At 32.3% G+C, this 19,955-nt stretch overlaps 1 protein-coding gene across 4 annotated transcripts in view; it reads left to right on the top strand.

The window, feature by feature from the left end:
- The window catches only part of LOC145674948 (uncharacterized), a 99,662-nt gene extending 80,246 nt beyond the window's left edge, over positions 1 to 19,416 (top strand). For all 4 annotated transcript variants that reach the window (XM_081745212.1, XM_081745216.1, XM_081745213.1 and 1 more), the window contains one exon: positions 1,526 to 19,416. In XM_081745212.1, the coding sequence (XP_081601338.1) occupies positions 1,526 to 2,220 (695 nt within the window). In that variant the 3' untranslated portion in view covers positions 2,221 to 19,416. The remainder of the gene's footprint in view (positions 1 to 1,525) is intronic.
- Positions 19,417 to 19,955: the final 539 nt, after the last annotated feature.

Genomic DNA, 19,955 nt, shown 5'->3' with positions numbered 1-19,955 from the left:
GTAATGCAGTGGCTAATTACAGAATTCTGTAATTTTTTTTTTACATGATGATTGCAACTGTCTAAACAATGGAGCACTAGGTTGCAAGATACACTTCAATCTAGATTCGTGTCAGTTCAAAAGCATACATTAAAGAAGGGTAGTTGTAATTTTGTTTTGAACACTATATATATGTTTTAATATACTGTATTGCATACTTGTTATATATTTTACACTGTTCTTACATTTGTACATTCATATTTTTTGTCAATAAAACGCAGATTCCTTGCAAAAATTAAGTAATTGTTACAGACAAAACTCGAAACCATGCTAAAATGCATATCTGACTATACAACAGAGACATGATTGAGAATACTCTCTTTTTCTCTATTGTGGTGATCTAGCGGCTTTTATAGTCTTCAATCAACTATCACATACTTTGGGAGGTTTTTGCTTGGGACGTTAAACTAAAATATTTCATTTCTAATGACTGTTCTCAATATGTCACTTTGTTGAGAGTGTCCGTGTGATCTACTCGCCTTATATAATTTACATGTTACTCTAGTGGAATGTATTTCCCTGTGAGTAGGCCGTAGAAATTGGAAAGGATCTCGGCTCAGTTTTTTCCTTCTGTTGAAGACCGTAAGTTCTCATAACCAGAAGTGTACAGCCTTTAGTTTGTCAAGTACAATTTACCAAACCACTGGCAACCCCAAGCAATGAGTAACATAATCCATAGTTCATAGGAAAAGTCCCAACCGGATCCATGCATAAGAAATTAATCGCAGAAACTTCAGCTGTTTTATTTGGGAGCACCACAGAACTGATTATATTTTGGTAGAGTGTACTTTTTTTTATCAGATCTTGCAGTAAAGTTCTTTATTGAAGAGATTCAATTCTATAATTAGAAGAGTACATTTCAAGGCTACTTTAATTAGAACAATTAGCAGAATGTGCCGAGAAAAGTGGGCTGATGTTATAGAACCAAAATTATTATTTTCTTTCTTCTCAAAGCCTATTTCTAACCCCGCCAAATTAAATCTACAGTCAGCAAAAGAAACATTAATCAAATTATAATGTTGTATTAAACAGTTGTCGATTTTATTATCTACTTGTGTTGTTGTATTGTCAAATTATAAACAATTATAATGTAATATAATTGTTTCGCTGCTATAAGCAGTGAACATATCGCCTGTTTAGTTCAAGAATGGCATAACTCAAAATTCCTAACTTTCAGGAGAAGCGTTTAAAAGTTTCAAATCCTAACTTTCAGGAGAAGCGTTTAAAAGTTTCAAAACGCAATGAAAACAAATGGGAGCAAGAACCACACAAAGTGCTCTTTAGCGCCCAGTTTTGGAAGCACATCTGTGAAATTTTTACCAGTGATAGAATCAAGATTAGCTTTTATTTTCTGCCCATAAGTCAATAAGGGCGATTTCTGAGTTCGGTCATTCTTGAAATAAACAGGCAATATCATGAATTCTACATTGATTTATTAATCATTAACACTAAAGTTGTCTATATTTTCTTCTTTATTTACTTTCAGACGGTAGTGAGATATCGCAAAAGGGTATGAAATCATGGACACCAGAAGATATGGAAATGGCTTTAGATGCTCTTCGAAACCACAGCATGAGTCTTACAAAAGCTTCAGTGACGTTCGGAATACCTTCAACAACACTGTGGCAGCGAGCACATCGATTAGGAATAGACACACCAAAGAAAGAGGGTCCAGCCAAAACTTGGACAGAAGATGACCTGAATAGTGCATTAGATGCTCTGCGCGCGGGGCGAATATCAGCCAACAGAGCATCCAAAGCTTATGGCATTCCAAGTAGCACATTGTACAAAATCGCACGAAAAGAGGGAATTAAGCTTTCAGCTCCGTTCAATGCTGCACCCACAACCTGGAGTCAAGAAGATCTCAATAAAGCTTTAGATGCAATCCGTACAGGGATGTCAGTGCAGAAAGCTGCAACAGAATTCGGAATACCAAGTGGGACTTTGTATGGTCGGTGTAAACGGGAAGGAATTGAATTACAGAAAAATAACCCTGTACCGTGGTCTGAAGACGATATGAACGAAGCTCTTGAAGCAGTGCGTGTGGGAGAAATGAGCATAAATCAAGCTGCTATTCACTACAATTTGCCTTACTCATCTTTGTACGGAAGATTTAAACGTGTCAGATATGAAGCTGCAGATAGTCACGAAACCCTAGAGTTCCAAGTGTTCAGTAGCTGAGGGTAAGGAATAGTAAAAAGTTAACGCACTGGTGTTTCCAATACCAAAGTACGAGAGTGATATTTATAACATAGTCATAAATTTTATAATATATATATGTATATACACAAAGAGTTATATATAATAATTGTTTTTAAATTATATTTACTGCACGTTGAAATCAATTTTTCCAGCAAGTCAGTCAGTATATATATATATTTTTTTTCTTTTGAATTATTTGAAATTGTCATGGAAAGATTGTACTATATATGGTAATCGTTTATGTATTTCTTATCACTAAAACGAAATATTCAACAAGTATCTGCGTCTTGGGTTTGTGTACTTCCATATAACATGTGTGTTAATTGAGATAAGAGGAACTGAAAATAACGTTTTTCTTTCTCTCTTTTATCGTGCTGAAGAAATATTTGCGGTAGGATAATAAAATTCGGTCTCTTATGCGTAAGTGCATTCTTGTTATGATATAAAAAGAAAATTATTGCTCTGCGTTAATAAAATAGGTCATATGTTACCAAACTCCTTAATTTCACTTGTAGGTACCGGCAAGGAGCAAAAGCAGAGATTACTTGAAAAACATCTTCATTCGTAGTTACTCGATTACTTGTTTTCAGATTTCAATCATCCAAAGAAAATGTAGATAATGTATGAAAGAAAGTGACACATGAAAATTTCGTATAAATTTTGAAGTGTTATGGCATTTAATTTAGAAAATAATCCTTGGTTCTTCATCCTCATTCTCACTGCTAGTATTTATTACAGACTTTTCAAAGCATAAGTTTTATCAGAGCTCAATAATTATTTTCTTGAGTTGTGCAATTAGCTTGTAGTTCATTCTCAAATTTCTGCACAGTATTCACAAAAACTGTGGTTCAGTCTATCCACATTCCCCTTAGAAAAGAAAAAAATGTATAATGTTTGATTGTGTAGTATCCCTTTAGCTCGTCTGTATGTGCGATCTACTGACAGCTTACTAAATCTTGTTATGACTTCTGTTTTCCTTGTATGTAGTATTTTTATTTCATTAATACATTATTATGCTCATTCAGTCATCTACTCATAAAATGCTTGCTTCCTTGCACTTCTGTCTTCATGAGTCTTCAACAATATACAAAACATTCATGGCTGCTGTACCCGCCGTAGGCATTCCGAATCAGACTCAAAGATTGGATTTTTTTCTAGAAACATGGGGTATTCAGACGGGGTGATTAGGCTGAAAAACGCTTTTACTTGACATGTTATGATTTCTGCTGTTTTGTATGACTTTTTCATAGATATAGATGTCTTGAAAGTAATTCTTCGGGTTTTTATTATTAATTTTTATTTTCATTTTTCGTAAGATTTAGTTGCAAAGTTTAAAAGTAACTCCGGTAATCGTAAAATGGAATTTCTTGTGTTGATTTTCTTTAATAGAGTTTCTTTTTTTTCTGGCTTATGTTAAATGTTGAATCCATTGCATTGTCATGGGGGGGGGGGGGGGAACAGTTTTATATATACATAATGAAAGTTATTCTTTCTAAAGCGAATATTGAAATAAGGTATTGTTAAAGAAAAATGTATTTTATTTCTCTTTCCAAACTTTCGCTAGAAATGCACGACTCAAAATGTCATATCTGTGAGTGCATTCAGAAAATATATAAGCCAAGAATGTGTAGGTATTTAAAAGAAATTTGTATACGTTACAGATATTTATAACACTATTAGTCCGTGACCCAGTACAGGGATTATTTGCCCAGTACAGGGATTTTCCGTTCTGTAATCACAGGCTTCCTTTTATAAGTCGGTGAGAGTGGAGTGCATATTGACAGCGGCGTGGCTGCCATCCTATGCTGTAGCTTTACATTTAATTATGGATAACTTCTCATCATTTGGGTTAGTTCTTTCAGAAATGTTTCAACTCACATGAGCATTTCTTTTATTTTTTGACAACTTTTGTAGTATTCTTTTTCGAAAGAAGAAATTATTTGAATGTTTAAAAAAAAAAAAAAAACGAATATTCTTATTTAATAATCGTAAAATATGCTCTTTATTTATTTAAACAATACGAGATGTATGTAAAAATGATCAAGTTTTAAAAAGTTTCCTCTGTTTATAAAGATTAAGAGTATATAAAATAATATCGGGTTTTCATAGTGACTGATAATTGTGAAAGAATATAGTTTCAGTAAGAGCACTTGCGTAGGAGAATAGTGTGTTCCCTTAATAAGAAGCACATAAATTTTCGTTGCACTTTATGTAAAATATGAGTTTAGGATTTCGTTATTATACCTAGGTATAGTTATATATATATATATATATATCTTAGCTTCTATTACTATTATTGATAATGTTCGCCATTAAAAAATCTGCCATCTTAAGATTAAATTAAACGTCAGACGTGCGTTGCAGTCTTTATTCTCTTTTCAATGTAATATATATTGACTTCTCAGCTGCGGTAAGTGACCTGCCAATAAGGACAGAATACCTATGATGATGATATAATCGCTATCAGCGTTGTCTTGCATTTTCTCTAAAACTGCCACTTTACTCGTTTTCTCGTAAATAGTGTGTTCTCGCCTGGTAATCTCAAGGCTAAGTTAATTTTGGATCATCATACTACAGCATTGTGATACGTATAATTACTACTATCCGTATGCAAGACGATCGAATCCCTCATCAGTAAGCCATGAAATTGTATTGATTCTTTTTTAATTTCATTTTATTTATTTATCTTTCAAAAAGACGGTTTAGACGGAATCAAGAATGTTGGCTCATTACCTTGACTTGAAGAAATATATATATATAACATACTAAAATTTACATCTGATGCAAATAAGTATCTAGGGTGTCATAAATGATATAAGAATTTCTCAAATCTTCCATTTGCTCATCATTTGAAATTAACTACTCGGTTGCTGAGACTTACTTCTTAATCGGGACTTTCGCTTCTTTAGCAATAAATTTTGTTTAAGGTCATTCGTAATATATTTAACATTGACTGTCCTTTTGCTATTATGTGAAGACAGACGACAAGCTAACAAAATCAGATACTCTTGCGTATTTTTGTAATTGTAAAGTAGCACTACCATCTGCCCTAACTCCTTGCTAGGATCAGTGTCAGTTAGTATGTATGTTACATTATTCTCTTATCAGCCGTTTGATTATTGTAAGACAGTTTAGATACTTTGCGACTTCTATAATGCCACTCTTTATCTTGCAAACGTGACTATAACACGCACACTTTATCCACATAGAAAAAAAATTATCTGCAAGATATGATATGTATCTTATTTTCATTGAGCGTCAACTGTTCTCTGATTTGTTAATAAATTGAGCCATATAAAATGGCATAGGAGTGAAATTAAAAATATGAATACTAAAAGACATACAGCAACTCCTAACTTCTTGTCTTCCTTTTTTTAGGTTATTTAATACAATAGAAAGATCACAGTTAGACCTTAAACTTCGTGGTATTGACTTCTTAACAATTTTGAATCTTATATACGCAGTGTTTGCATATGACTCAAGGATCTATGATCAGTACTAAGTAACCTCCCTGCTATTTTATATGAAAGTTCTAAGTGTTCCTCAAAATTATCCCATACTACTACAGTTAAAAGTCCGTAGTTTTTGACTGCATGGTATTGCTTGTAAAAGCAAATTGTCCCAATCACTTCAAAGTGGTAATCAAGTACTTGAGAATTTCCAACTCTTTTTCCGTCTTCTGTTCTACATTCTGTTCCTGAGCCCCAAAAATTCTTGGCTTGGTATCAGTTTCGTAAAGATTGCAAACAATATCGCATCTTGACTAGAAAATACTCAAAGCTGTACTTTTTTCACCTTGGTTTACAAGTTAATAGTTCTTACGTACCTGGAAAATACAGAAAAGTGCTAAAATTTTTCGTTTTTAAGATCTGTAGGAATTGTAGAAATCAGTAAATAGTGCTTGAAAGTTCTTGAAAGTGTTGGGCAGAACATGTTAAAACAAAGAACAAATTCGATATTTTCAATAGCTTACTATTGATTTGAGAAACCAGGCATGGGCGGCTTTAGGATTTTAATTTTGGATAGGCCCGCTTCCTCACTTATGAATACATATGCACATTTGATTGAATAATGTCAATAGGGAATTACTTTTACAGTAGTGGTTGATGCTATTTATTAAATAATTATCCACTATTAATATAAATAGTGGAAAATATATTTACTCTTGATTGTATCTTTTCGCTTTTATATATATTTAAAACTTTTGGGTAGACCTGTGCCTACCCGGCCTACCCGCTAAAACCGCCACTGAAACTAGGCAACAGCTGGATTTTTTGATCAACTAATTTTTACTTTCTATGATTTTACATTGAATTAAACTAAAAATATCCGACTTAGCGTGAGATTAAATCGTTCCAGTTCGTAACTACTACGCTGCGTGGTTCTCCGTCAAACCACCCACACACATTATTAACGCTCCGACACGGTAAGCGCAAAACCCGGATTTGATCCTTGATTAAATTGCACGTTTTCACCTTTCAAATTTCAATAGTAAATTTTGCTCTTGTTGGTTAGTAACTTTATCCATCTTGACTCTGGAACTATTACTTAAATACTACTTTTCTAACCAGAGTATATACTTATTTATTAAAATTAAAATAAGTCGTAACAGTCTCAATAGCTTAACGCCATCTTCATCAGATCTTAACTGGCAGAAATATCTTCATAACATTAAATTATTATTGTTGTATAATTTTAATTGTTTCATTTATAATTTTTAATATGTAACAATCCAGTATTGTTATAATTTACTGTTGTTAATAATAATAATAATAACAACAACAACAACTACTACTAATAATAATAATAATAATAATAATAATAATATAATATTACGAAGGTCAGTAGTAGCCCAAGCTGTCAAACCAATATACACTACTCTTTTATATGTTCTTAGTCGCCATAAACAAAACAAACAAAAAAAAAAAAACCTGTTCCGAGTCTTTTTTTTTTTTTCAACTTACGATGTTTTGACTAAATTAATTTAAATTTTAGTTACTAAATGTGAACACTTCTTTTCATCTGTCTATGTACCTATCTTTATATGTATATATTAGGCCGTATGAGACATTGAGACACTGTCTACCCTTTCAAATTAAGAGAACGTAGGTTTGTATTTTCTGCTGTGGATCACTGATTCGAGCTCTCAAATTATGTGAGTTCATGGTGGACATAAAAACATCCTGTCTATATTTTTTTTCGAAATTCTATTGTTTTCTCCTTCGTTCTCATTCCAAACAATATTATGATCACTCACTTTGTTAAATCGTCCGTTTTCTTTAGCCAGCAAGGAACAATCGTGGTTGTAAAACTACAGATTTTATATCATTTCAAGTGTTGTATCTTAAATCTGATTAATTTCAATCATCCTCATATGTTTATTGTACCTATATTTAATTTTATCCGTATCGCTTCCAGTATCAGTGAACTTCAGACCTTCGTACATTCTTTCTGTTTCTGAGGTATTATTGAGAAGAATTCTATGACCCTTAGTTAATGTATGTTGCTTCAGTCAGACTTTTTGGTTTGGTTCAGAATCTTTGAAGTCTCTCGTATCTGTTTTGTATCGTACACTCCGCTTACCGCCTATATATTAGTCCTTATCCACAAGGAATTAAATATTCTCTGATGTATCTAGTTTTTCTGTATCCTTCATTGAACGTAGCTTTTGTCTTATATTCGTAGGTTGCTTATGTGCAGTTCTGACAGTGTACTTGTATAATTGTCGACTCATTTTATAATCATTTTATAGCTGACCATAATCTTAACGTTATTACTATATGGAATCCATTCTTTGTTTCTCTATATCAGCTTCATTAACGTAGTTTTTATTGTTTTCCCGTGTTTCATTTTGAGTAATGTTTTTTATTAGCAGATATTTCGTTTGAATATTTATAAAATGTTTCTTCGAGGTGATGATCCGAGTCAGTATTATGGCACAATATATGTTTAGAGTAGCATTGTGCGCAGGATATGAATCTGCTTTAAATGTAAGTCTGTCTTCTATAGACATTGTCCAAATTGATCATAATCCTTACTTATTAGAAGTAGCTCTAAAAACAGCAACCTTACTTTTATTATTATTATTATATACTTAAACGATTAACGAGGTCAGTGCTTTAGACCTTCATCAAAGCGCATATGAGATGTACCTAAAACCTTTCAGTAGCTTCAGGTGGGATGTTCCCATCGCCCCCTTCTCTCGGAATACAACACATCAATAAAAGTTTGCAATAACAACTGATAGAGAGAGATGATGATCTTATAGCCATACAATCTGTTTGTTGCTTTGTATTTAAAGTAAGTCAATGTAAGTACCAATTAAAATAAAGTCACGACATCAGGTTAAGATTACTTTGTCATAAGCTGGATTGTATCTTTTGAAGGCGCCCTTACAAATAAAGAGAATATCGAAGCTGACAATTAATATTCAGTTTTAAGAATCTAGTGTTTCGCAAGTTATTCTTAGTTCTTTACATGGCACTTAGTGTTGGCCAGAAATTTTAGCAACACAGTAAAAAGCTTTCCTAAAATGTATGTTGGGAATTTATTAATATTCACAATCAATCAAGTAGAACATTATCTTCGTGTATTTTTCGCAAAACTTTAGAATTGTGACAGCTTGCTAAACTTAGGAATTACTTTCGTTATAACCGTACCTGGAAGCTCGCTACAATCAATGGCTTTGTTTGCTTCCCGATGTCAAGGAAGTAGGCCTTTGGATAAGTATTGGAAGTATTCTATATTCTTTGCTACTCAGTAAGTGTTTTCCCTGTTGCTTGTATGCAGATTCGTACATCACTACAATAGAATGACCCTTTTCTGCAGGAATTTTTAAATCACCAAGTAATCTCAGGGCTCGCTTTTTGTGTTTCGTTACATTAGATTCCACAGCCTTGTTTACATGTAATTTGAACTGTCTCTATCATAATCTGTCGTTGTCCATTGGAAGTAGATATTATATTTGCTTCGCTACACGGGTAAGCTCTATTCTGGACATTTCCCTGGGGAAACTTTCAAATGTACCGCGGTGAAAAATATTACTGCAAAAGTACTGTAATCCACATTGAGTATGACCGGAGATATAGCTCCAGGAGATATTTGGAGCTTAGGGGGCTATGTTTCTCCCAACTCATCACTGTTTAAGACGATTTAAAATCACTGATATGTTGAAATCACTCTATGTTAAAGTACTAAGATTCAGTGTCGTTTGTTGTTGAATCGATTTTTATCCTATCGGCTTTTATTCCTCATTTTCAGTATTTAGTACTGTTTAACTTGTTCATTTTCAGTTTTTAGTACTGTTTAATTGGTTCCAACAGAGCATATTCTTCGTCTCTGTAAGATATACTTTGTCATCTTGTTCATAATGCTACTCCAAAGCTACAAAAACTTCGGAAGAAGATAATAATCATGACATCTATTAAGAAGGAAATGTCACATAATAGCTCTGCTTTCTTCAGATATAAATTCATGAAAGTTCTAAGTTCTCTTAAAGTACAGGAAACTAAAACTCTGGAGTTTGAAAACTGTTAAGTTTATTAACAAGAAAGTGTATATGTTCCTACAGTAAAGTTCAAAGATTTTCCTTTGTATTAAGGTTCATCGCCAAACTTTCAGTTGTTCAGTCGTACACCATTCACGTTCAAACAGTATTGCAATCGTTGTCTGAAGTCAAGAATTGCGTGCTAAGGTGCTCGTCCAAAATGATCAGAATCACATTACTTATAATGTCCTTCAGGTCATCCAGATTAATGATCTCTGTATATACACCTCGATCTTTACATATCCCCACAGCCGCTAATCGTAATGTCTGGTGATTTTGCAGGCCAACTGTGAGTCCTCATCTTCTGAATCCTCTCCCCAGAAATTGTTTGTTAAGAAACTGTCGAACCTCAAGAACAGAATTTAACAATGTCTTATCTTGTTGCAGATCATGAATATCATTGAATGCAACTTATAAGCTTGCACATCATCAACAACTTTTCAGATGCTAGCATAAGGAATGTCAGTAACATATTCAGGTAGCTACTGCAATTCACCATGTTTTCTTAGAAGAAAAATAGACCAAGATGTGATGCATTGAAACCGCGTACCACACATTGACTTTAGGTTAGGACTACCTTGCGTATGCATCTGAAACTTACGTGGATTTTAATCCCCAACTCGGGCAGTTCAGCCTGTTCACTTTTCCCGGAACATAAAACGTGGGCTAATCAAAGAATAGAATATGTGATAGAAATTCACCATCGCCTTATAAACGAGTGAACGTTGATTCGCAAAATCTCATTCTCCTATTATAGTTTTTGTTTTATTATATCATGTACAAATTTTCACTTGTAGAGCTGAGTACAACTTTGCGTACTGTCTTGTGTAACGTTTCCAGTTCCAAAAATCTTCCTTTAGAAATTTTACTGGATTTTGTTCTACGTTCAACTGCACTGCCTAAATCACATCGTTACTTATGCTTGGTCATGCACTGAGTGATAAATCTAACACATTTTCCTTAGCCTTCAACTTTTTATACCATCACTTAATATTTTATCTCTGTTACAAGTGGTTTCTCACACTTCGTTTGGAAGTTTTTCCGCGTCGAAAAGCAAGATTTTAACCCCCAAAACTACAGCACTCACTATTCTTTTGCCTAGATGGATTCCATGTTGAGTCTTGTGATCATGGGAGTACCAGTACGAGCGTCATTTTGTAGTATTGATAAAAAATAAATAAATAAAATAAAAAAAAATAAAGAACTTTCGCTCTCCTCGCCCCAAACTTTTGTATTCATAAACGTAACATTTACAACGTTACTGGGTTTTAGTTCCATGCAGGATTTTACATACTTCCTGTATATAATTCATACTATTGGGCAAAATGGAAGTAGCTAAGCATCACTAAATGATTAGGAACTTCTAACAAATACGTAAAACATTATGTCTTGAGACTTTTAACAGAGTTGTTTCCGGTCTTAGAGAAGCTATGTTTTGATATGATTGTGGTATTCAGGTGTGGTTTTGATATGAAAGATATTCAGTTTTTTAATGCGGAACGAGACTTAAGATCTGCAGATTCAAATTGTGCTTGGAGTACAACGGCTTGAATAAAATCCCTAGTAGAAATTTTGAGGTTCCGAGTAGAAGACACCGTCATTCATTATCTCGGTATTTAGGACATACAGAAATAATTAAACTAGGGATTTGAGATGAATGTAACATAATTTATGTTACATTAGTTCTCTAGTTCAGGCATCCTGTGTGTGGCACTGCTCATATCAGCGAAGAACAAATGGCAAATAGGAAGATAGTCAAACTACATTGGGCTTCTTCAAGCTTAATCCAGGTAATTATAGATTTTGAACCTAATCCTTTATATTTTGTAATCTATCTAATAACAATCTTTCCAACTCCTAGATAGATCCCGTCAAGGATCTACCTCGTGACGGGATCAGAAGATGATCCCATTACCGAAAATGAAGCTGCGAAAATAAATAGCATCTTGAAACCAGGATGATTGAAATAGCGAAAAATGTGTGGTTTCAAATGCGCGTCCTGTGCGAAGTATTATAGAATGATGTTTATATTGTCTGGTTATCATCATAATGAAGTAAATGAAAGTAGCAGTGTAGAGAAATGTATGGTGTCCAGTATTTATTTTGATCTGAATGAATATTGAAATATTCCTGGCACACTTCAGCAATCGTTTCAGGATAGTAACAGTATCGTATTTTGTGAAGAAAGCAACTACTATTTCCAAGATACTGCGTAATGCTTCATACATTTACGCTCCAATTGACTATGACATCACGTAAAGGGAATGTAATTATGTATTGCCTGAGGAAGCCCAAGTCATCAATTCACAGGCTTTCTGCTTAATGAAGTTTCAGAAATCACCAGAAATAATATCGTTAGTAAAGTTCTCTTGGAAAAGATCAATGCAAATCTGTTACGGACACTAACCAAACATTTTTGAGATTGATTTTGACAGTCACGAGTGATTCTCTTCCACGTTACAAGCAATGACAGCTTTAGAACTGAAACCCAGAAAGCGGAAACTTTGTAGGTAAATGATTGCAGAACACAATTACAGTGGTAGATTCGCAACTTTGACTATAAAACCATGATTTCAACGAAGTGACACAAACTAAATGTACTCCTCAAGAGAGATTTTCTCAATATGTTCCTAATTCTACGTATTTTCACACAAATGAAACTGAAGTCCGGGATTTGAGATACTCATTGAAGTACCGAATGACTCTTAGCTGAAACTCTATTTTTCTTAGCTATTTTAACATCTTAAAAGTCAACAATACTTTGGAGGGAATAGCAGCAAAAAAGAATGAATTTTTAACGTAGAAATTGTTTATGTAACAAACAAAGAATATTTTTCTCCAATGAAAAAATACGTAATATTCAATGTGTTTTGCAGATGTTGACAAACTATAGAGGCATATTGTTTATTTCAAATTTTGTTTTCAGGACTAATGCTTTAAAATCATGCAAATATTTGTTATTCGAATAATGAATTATTTGTATTTTAACAGCACTACTGAGCATGTTCTTACGAAACTTTCCGCAAAAGTTGGAAACAATGTAAAATAATGACTTAATTAAGTAATCTTCTGACTGGTAAGTTGAATATGAATTAACCTATTATACCATTTTCTGTTGCCATTAAAAAAAAAAAAAAAAAAAAAAAAAAAAAAAAAAAAAAAAAGTCCTGCTGCTCTTTTTCCCTGAACTATAACTGCGTTTTAAATGAGCATTTCATAACAAAATCTTAGGAACTGCTGTCTTTCTGTGCGAGAAAGGAAGAAAGAGGAGCATCATTGTTCTAATCCGTGAACGTCGTCTTTAATAGGATTTGAAATTCAGAGATATAATTCTGTTATGGAGCGAGAACTTAGAATGTGATCCGCGAAAAGTAGATCATTAAATTCAATTTCTGTTTCGAAAATTCAGGAACTTGTATTTACGTTAACAGATTCTTTATTATTTTGTAATTTTATTTATTTATTTTGTACAATAATTATTTTATTTTTTATTATATCCGAATTCAATATTTTACAGGACGGACACAAAATTCGAGTCATGGTTCGGTTCTCATTTTAGTACTTCGTTTTATCATACATAGCCTCGGTACTGAAAAAGGATGTTAAGTTCTAGTCCAGTCAACTGAACTCAGCACTTTCAACACTGATTGTTGGAATAAGTTTCTTTCGCAAATTCGTATATACTTTTGAATTATAAGAAATAGCATGTTTTTTCTATGCAATGATTCTGTATAGGACGGTCTTCCGTGTTTTCCTGTCTTCCTCTTGCAAGTTTCAGGTCAGTCATTTTATAAATTGGTGCTGTTTAAACTCCGGTTCACTCTGTATTTGGAGTGGCTCATCCCAACTGGTCAAACACACTTAGCTCAAAACTATTTTTATCCATCTTCATTTTAGTAGGAATTGCAAACTTTGATCTTCCTCCGATAGCAGATTCATAGGGTATCATGAATGTGTGCAATGTGATCAGTTTTCTTCTCTTAGAAGAGTGTATGTATATCTTAATTTAAATAACGTCGGCTGCGCAAAGTGCAATTTTACTAATCTATATACATGCAATTCGTACATTTTTGTAATAGTAACAGAATAGCTTAATAATCGCATGCTTGTCTAAAAGTGTTGATTTTCATGTTAAAATATTAAGGAGTCTACAAGAGCATGAGTTTAAGTTATTTAAATTTATACCGTAATGGCTTTGCGTTCCCTTTACTTCTGTTTTATCGATAATGCATTATTGCTTCGAGTTTGTGAAAGATATTGACGCGGAAAGGACGTGATTCATCTTCCGATACAAGAATGTCCTTTTATATAATCTAATTTTAACATTTTAAGTTGTTATATTACTAAAATTTTAAATTATTCAGGCAGGCTTCAGTTTGTTCTAAAAACTTGATTGCTTAAATTATTCGCAGATTTGTTAGAAGTGGATATGAGGAAAACTTTTAATCAGTTGTTTCTATTTCTTGTTCGAAAATTTATTCTACCTTTAAAAATTCCTGACGGATGTATCTTAATATAATTATATAGGTGCCAAAAACATTGTAATTTACTATCATAGAATTTCATGAAATTTACTATACATTTCATATACAAGATAATATGTCATTGGTTACTGACATCCGTCTTTCTTTTGATTTGCATATTGTACAGAATACTAGAACAATTCTGACAAATCATCTGAGTTAACTGCTTGGTCCAATATTATATTTATACTTAGGTATTTTTGTATTCGAAGCGCTTCAACTTGTTTATGAGACTTACGAAACAAATAATTTGTCTTCTCAAATCAAATAAAACAAAGAAACACAAAACAACGCAGGTACTTTTTGAACGTTGTGTATTAGTGTTAAAAGATTATGTAAATTTAGTGTCTTGTAGATGGCTGTAAGGCTCTGTGATCTGATGCTAAATTGGTATAAAAATATTGTTATTGATTGAAATCAAATATACAATATTGTGATTGTTTTGGAAATTCTATATACAGAGTTAGGCGTTCAGTGTTATTAGTCGAATTTGTGCAGTATTCGAACTGCAATGTAAATAAAAATATTTGATACAATATTGTTAGTTAGATGCGTAATTGTATATCCGTATGTTGATCATTTTTGTTGATACAATTAAATAATGCAGTTCCATTTTTACAATATCTGTTCCTGAGGGCAAAATTTTAAATGTTTCCTACATAAAAGAGTAGTATAATGATGTTTTACCAGTTTTAAGAATTGATTGTAGAGCACGGATATATTAATTCCTAATAATATGGAGACTAACTGAGATTGCATTGGAATCGAAAAATATTTCGAAGATCAGAAATAAAATGGCATATTAGTGTTCAAAGAAGACTAGAAAAGCGAAGTTTCCTTCGTGCGTGCATGGTCTAACTTGCATTCAACAGTGCAATCTTACCTTAGTATCCTCTCAGACAGCTACTTAATTGTTTCTTTAATTTCTTTACTCATTTACGGACTTCATCAAAGAAACCAAGGTAAGGCGACAAATAAAGTCCAATAAGTAAAAGACAAGAAAATCTGATCTCGTCTATCTTGGATCTACAATCAGTCGTAATGGTGACTCAGAAAATGAAAAAAAAAAAAAATTGCTCTAGGGTGTGTCACGTTAACGAAGTTGAATAAATTACGGGAGACTCAAACAATAACCCACATGCATAAATTAATCTGATGGAAGCCTTTTGTCTTTTACGCGTGTGAGATGTAGACCATCACGGCCAGTGGTAGAAAAAGAATCGATACATTCGAGCTGTGCTGCTGGCGTAGAATGCTGCAGATACTGTGGACGACCAATCCGAATAGCTAAAAATACTTAAAACGCCTCTCTTCGTACATAAAGAAGAGAATATTACAGTTCTGGGGGCACATTGTGAGCGACCTGAAGAAAATCTAGAAAAGATTATCATCAAGGGAAGATTGAAGGCAAAGGACAACGAAAAAGGACCCCAGCCTGTTAGATTGAGCAGCTAAGACAGTCACCGGTGTACCATTGAAGAGTGCCCTGAGGAAAGCTGAAAACTGTACAAGATGGAAACAGTTCAGCAAAACTAAACCTTGAGACGCAACCAGTGAGGTCATGAGCGACGAGTAGTGGTGATGATGCTTATTTCAGTCTCCTTATTGGAAATGAAATATAATAACAAAACCCGGTTGTTTTCATTAAAATCCCGATATTTTTGCAATCACATATCTGTTTCGCTAATAACATCCAAATGGCAATAGGACGACCTAAATTGACAGGTTTCTGTAGTTTCTATCTCAATAGGCATTTAGTATTTTGATGTGACAAACATTAATATGATCCATCGGAAAATCTTCGCTCCTGTCCTATAAAGTACCTTTAACATCTGACTTTAATTCTAGTTTTCTGTGATTGAGTCTATCTATGACAGGAAATACAAACGGTAACGAAGTCATTGAGGGTTTCGTATGGTACAATTATTCTGTTTATGACTTTTCGGCAAAAGTGTGCTAAGAAATTAGAATCATTAATTTGCTTTTGTTGTTAAAAAAATTAAGACTGACTATTTTAATCCTTTAGCTTAACATCTTGACTGCCAAGGTAAAAAAGAGAAAATATCCCTTCACATATATGCTTGTGTTAAATATACCTTTCTTAGCAGTTAATATGATAAATAAGTAATCCAGAATTTAGTTGGAATATATTTCTATATTTGTATGTTGTAATATACACAACTAACTAACCCTAGCAATAAACAAAACGTATCTACGGATTTCTTGTTGTTGGTTTAGATATGTATTTGTTCTTTTTCGTTCTATTTCAAAATCCATGACTGCATATTGCGGGAAAATCCAATGTACATAATTCCAGTAATTATTAAGAGAATGAAAAAGTTAAATTTCAATCATATTCCATTGCTGTGTGATTAGTTTTCGTAGCATTTTGTTTTTTAAAAAGTATGATGTCAGAGGAATTGCATCTTTGATTAGAGTGTGTGTATGTGTGTGTTTGTTATTTGTGTGGTGGTTTGCTTGTATGTACATGTTTTGTTAAGTATTGCTTTAGACTATAGCTTCATAGTTGTCAATATTTTCGAAGAATACTACAGTTCAAAGTTCGTTTCTAATTTTGATGCTTCGAAACAGTCGTCATTAATGTAGTTTTTTTTAATTGTGCTGATACAGGAAAGGGAGTTTTAAAAAAGGACAGTTTTGTCATATTTTTATATACAAGTTCTTAAATATATATATAAAATTTTGTGAAATCACGTGTTGTAGATGCACTTAAACTGTAGAGTTGTTCGGTGCTAAATTACTTCTTAATATTTCACTCACAATTTTTATATGAGAATGGTTAGTACATTCCAAATTTATGTAAACCTTGATTTTGTGAACATTTCAAAATTAAGTACAAATTCAGATGTGATTCCTTATCTGATTATTGTATCGGTAAATTTTCTATGATGTTCGTGATATAACGTTTAAGCCATTAATACTCGTTTTTGTATTTGTTCGTGAACCACTTAAAAAACTATTATTTTGCTTGTGGAAAAGCTTGCAGTCATGGTATATTGGTAATCGTACTAATATTTGGGTTTGAAAAGCAAAGCAGAAGAGATAATAGAACACAGCTGCAATAGAATGAAAAATAGAAGGGATGCAATGTTTTATATGCAGCTTGTAAGGAAACTTGAAACATACGTTCGTTTTGTGAACTATGATAATAATACTTAAAACATTTAACGCTCATGTCTCCGCACAGTTTGATGGAAAAAAATGTATGTACAATATTAACTGTAGCGAAGCTGAAGTCAGTAGATTTAATATTAAAGTAAAAGATGAGTAAAGCCAAAGATTGTTTTCAGTTTTCACATTGGTATCATGAACAACACATTATGATTCCTTTCAGTCTGTTATATCAATTGAAATTAACCTAGTTAAGCGATCGTCTGATTTTGTTACTTTTGAAGAAAATGGGTGAAATGCGATATAATACTGTAACTGGTAATGGACTGAATAAGTGAGTTTCATGCCAAATACAAATTTGTTAATTGTTCATTATTTTATTTATGAGGTGCTTTTGTGTTCGTTTAACATATGTACAAGTTATTCAGTGAATTGTAACACAAAAACACACACAAACAACGATTATAGTTATATGTTTATTCAATATCCATGTATTCTCTTAATAATTTGTTTTATCTCGCAGGATTTATTTTTTGTTGTGTTTTTTATAATTAATACAGTTTTTTGATTGTTCCGTTTTATTATCAAAACTAGTCGTCAAATGTTACCGAAATGGAACTGCATATAACTTCAGTGTTTATGGGCCAAAAACAACCTGATAGATGCATTGCTTGTAAGCATTTTTTCTTTGTTTTATCCGTATTGTTTGTTTATAAATGAGTACATTACAAATATACTAACATAATTTTGTTATTGGTATTAGTAGTGATTGTTGGGAGGGAAGATCTGTTTGTCTTTCCCAAAATAGAGGAAAAAGAGTATCAAAGACTGCGTTGTTTTTAAGTTGTTTTAAATTATTTTTTAAAAATAAAGATTTTAAGGATGCTTATTAAGATTGGTTAGAATATTTTTTTCATGCATCTCTGAGGCAACCGTAAGATGTGTCATATAAAGCTTATTTATATATCACATATCATTTTATACATAATTTTATATAGTTGTCTCTGAAAAACCTAAAAAGCAAAATATAGCCAGAGAACCAAAAAAAAAAAAAAAGTTCCATTTGTATAATTTTGAATGCATTGCAATTGTAGATACATATATATCTGGTGGATGTTATTATTATGCAGAAGAACATAATTTTATTTTGTTGATATATGTATAATTTTCTTAAAAAATCAAACTTATACTTAGTTTCTAAGAAACACTTTCCTTGTATGTGTCTAGTTATAAACTACTACTTTTTATCGTGTTAATTATTTTTGTCATGAGAGTGTTACCAAGAAAGAAAATGTGGTGGGATAATTAAAAGATGATAATTAGGAAATAGTAGATGGAAAGGTTAAAATTGGAATTATTAGATGGTCTTTTATTGTAAAAGATTCATTGAAAACAATTATTGTCAGTTGTGTTTTGTACGATAACTGCTTTTAAATTTGTGTGTGTAAAAGCGTAATTAGAATCATGTATTAGAAAGAGTTACAAAGAAAATAATTAATTTTGAACTATAAGTATATAAGAATAGATGTATAAATTTGTGTATAGCACAGTTAAGAAAAACAGAACCAGATTATTGAATATGAGAAAGACGAAGTGAAACTTCATATATTTTGTAACTGAAAATAAGAATGCTTGTACCTGGTTGTAAGAAAGAGTAATGTTTTTAAGACAATCCATCCGAAAATTATTTGATCAATTAAAAATTTTAATTGCAAATAAATATAGATCTATTATATAATAAATATATGTACAGTTCCTACAGAAACCAGGCTAGTTTTCAGTTTTGTAAAACTATATTTTATAGAGGCTGGAAATTTACAATATTATGTGAAGAAATCGAAAAAGTGAAGAGAAAAAGCTGTTGATTTATTGGACTCTGCATTTATTTTAAGATAGAGAAGATGAAATGGAATGTGTGTTAATATTTGGGTACAATCTATATTCTATTTTCCAGAAATAAATAGTACAATGCAATCTTTTTCTTATTTATTAATGCCCTTTTTCTAAGGACGTTTCAGATAATTGAAATTAAATGCATCGATCACCATTTCCTTGATTTACTTCAACCAAAAACTTCTTTTAACATTTTGTGTAATAGTATAAAGAGTAAGTTTCGTGAAATGTGTGATCTGATAATAGATAATCGACAGCACAGATAACAATGAACAATGAAGTGTAGTACCATAGCCATAGGTAATGGTTCATTGAAAAAAGTATCTGGGGGAAGTTATTATTTCCGAAAACATAATTCTAATGCTTTTAGTACCAACGTTAAGTGTACCCATTGTTTCTGGTAACATTTCAAATCAACTGATTCATTAGTGTTCAATGTGAACATCAGCAGCAAAATTATTTGCTGCCGTCACGACAAAGCCAATTATCGATACATGCAGTTCATAAAAGATATTCTAGAGAAGTGTAGTTCAAACATGATTTTGATAAAATAATAGAATAAACAATAAAGTATAAAATATATAACTAGAAAATAATTCAAACATAGCAACAATGGTAAC

The sequence above is a fragment of the Thermobia domestica genome, chromosome 18 (genome assembly GCF_964235325.1).
Source record: "Thermobia domestica chromosome 18, izTheDome1.hap1.1, whole genome shotgun sequence".
In the NCBI taxonomy this organism is placed as follows: domain Eukaryota; kingdom Metazoa; phylum Arthropoda; class Insecta; order Zygentoma; family Lepismatidae; genus Thermobia; species Thermobia domestica.
This window is presented reverse-complemented; position numbering and strand designations above follow the sequence as displayed.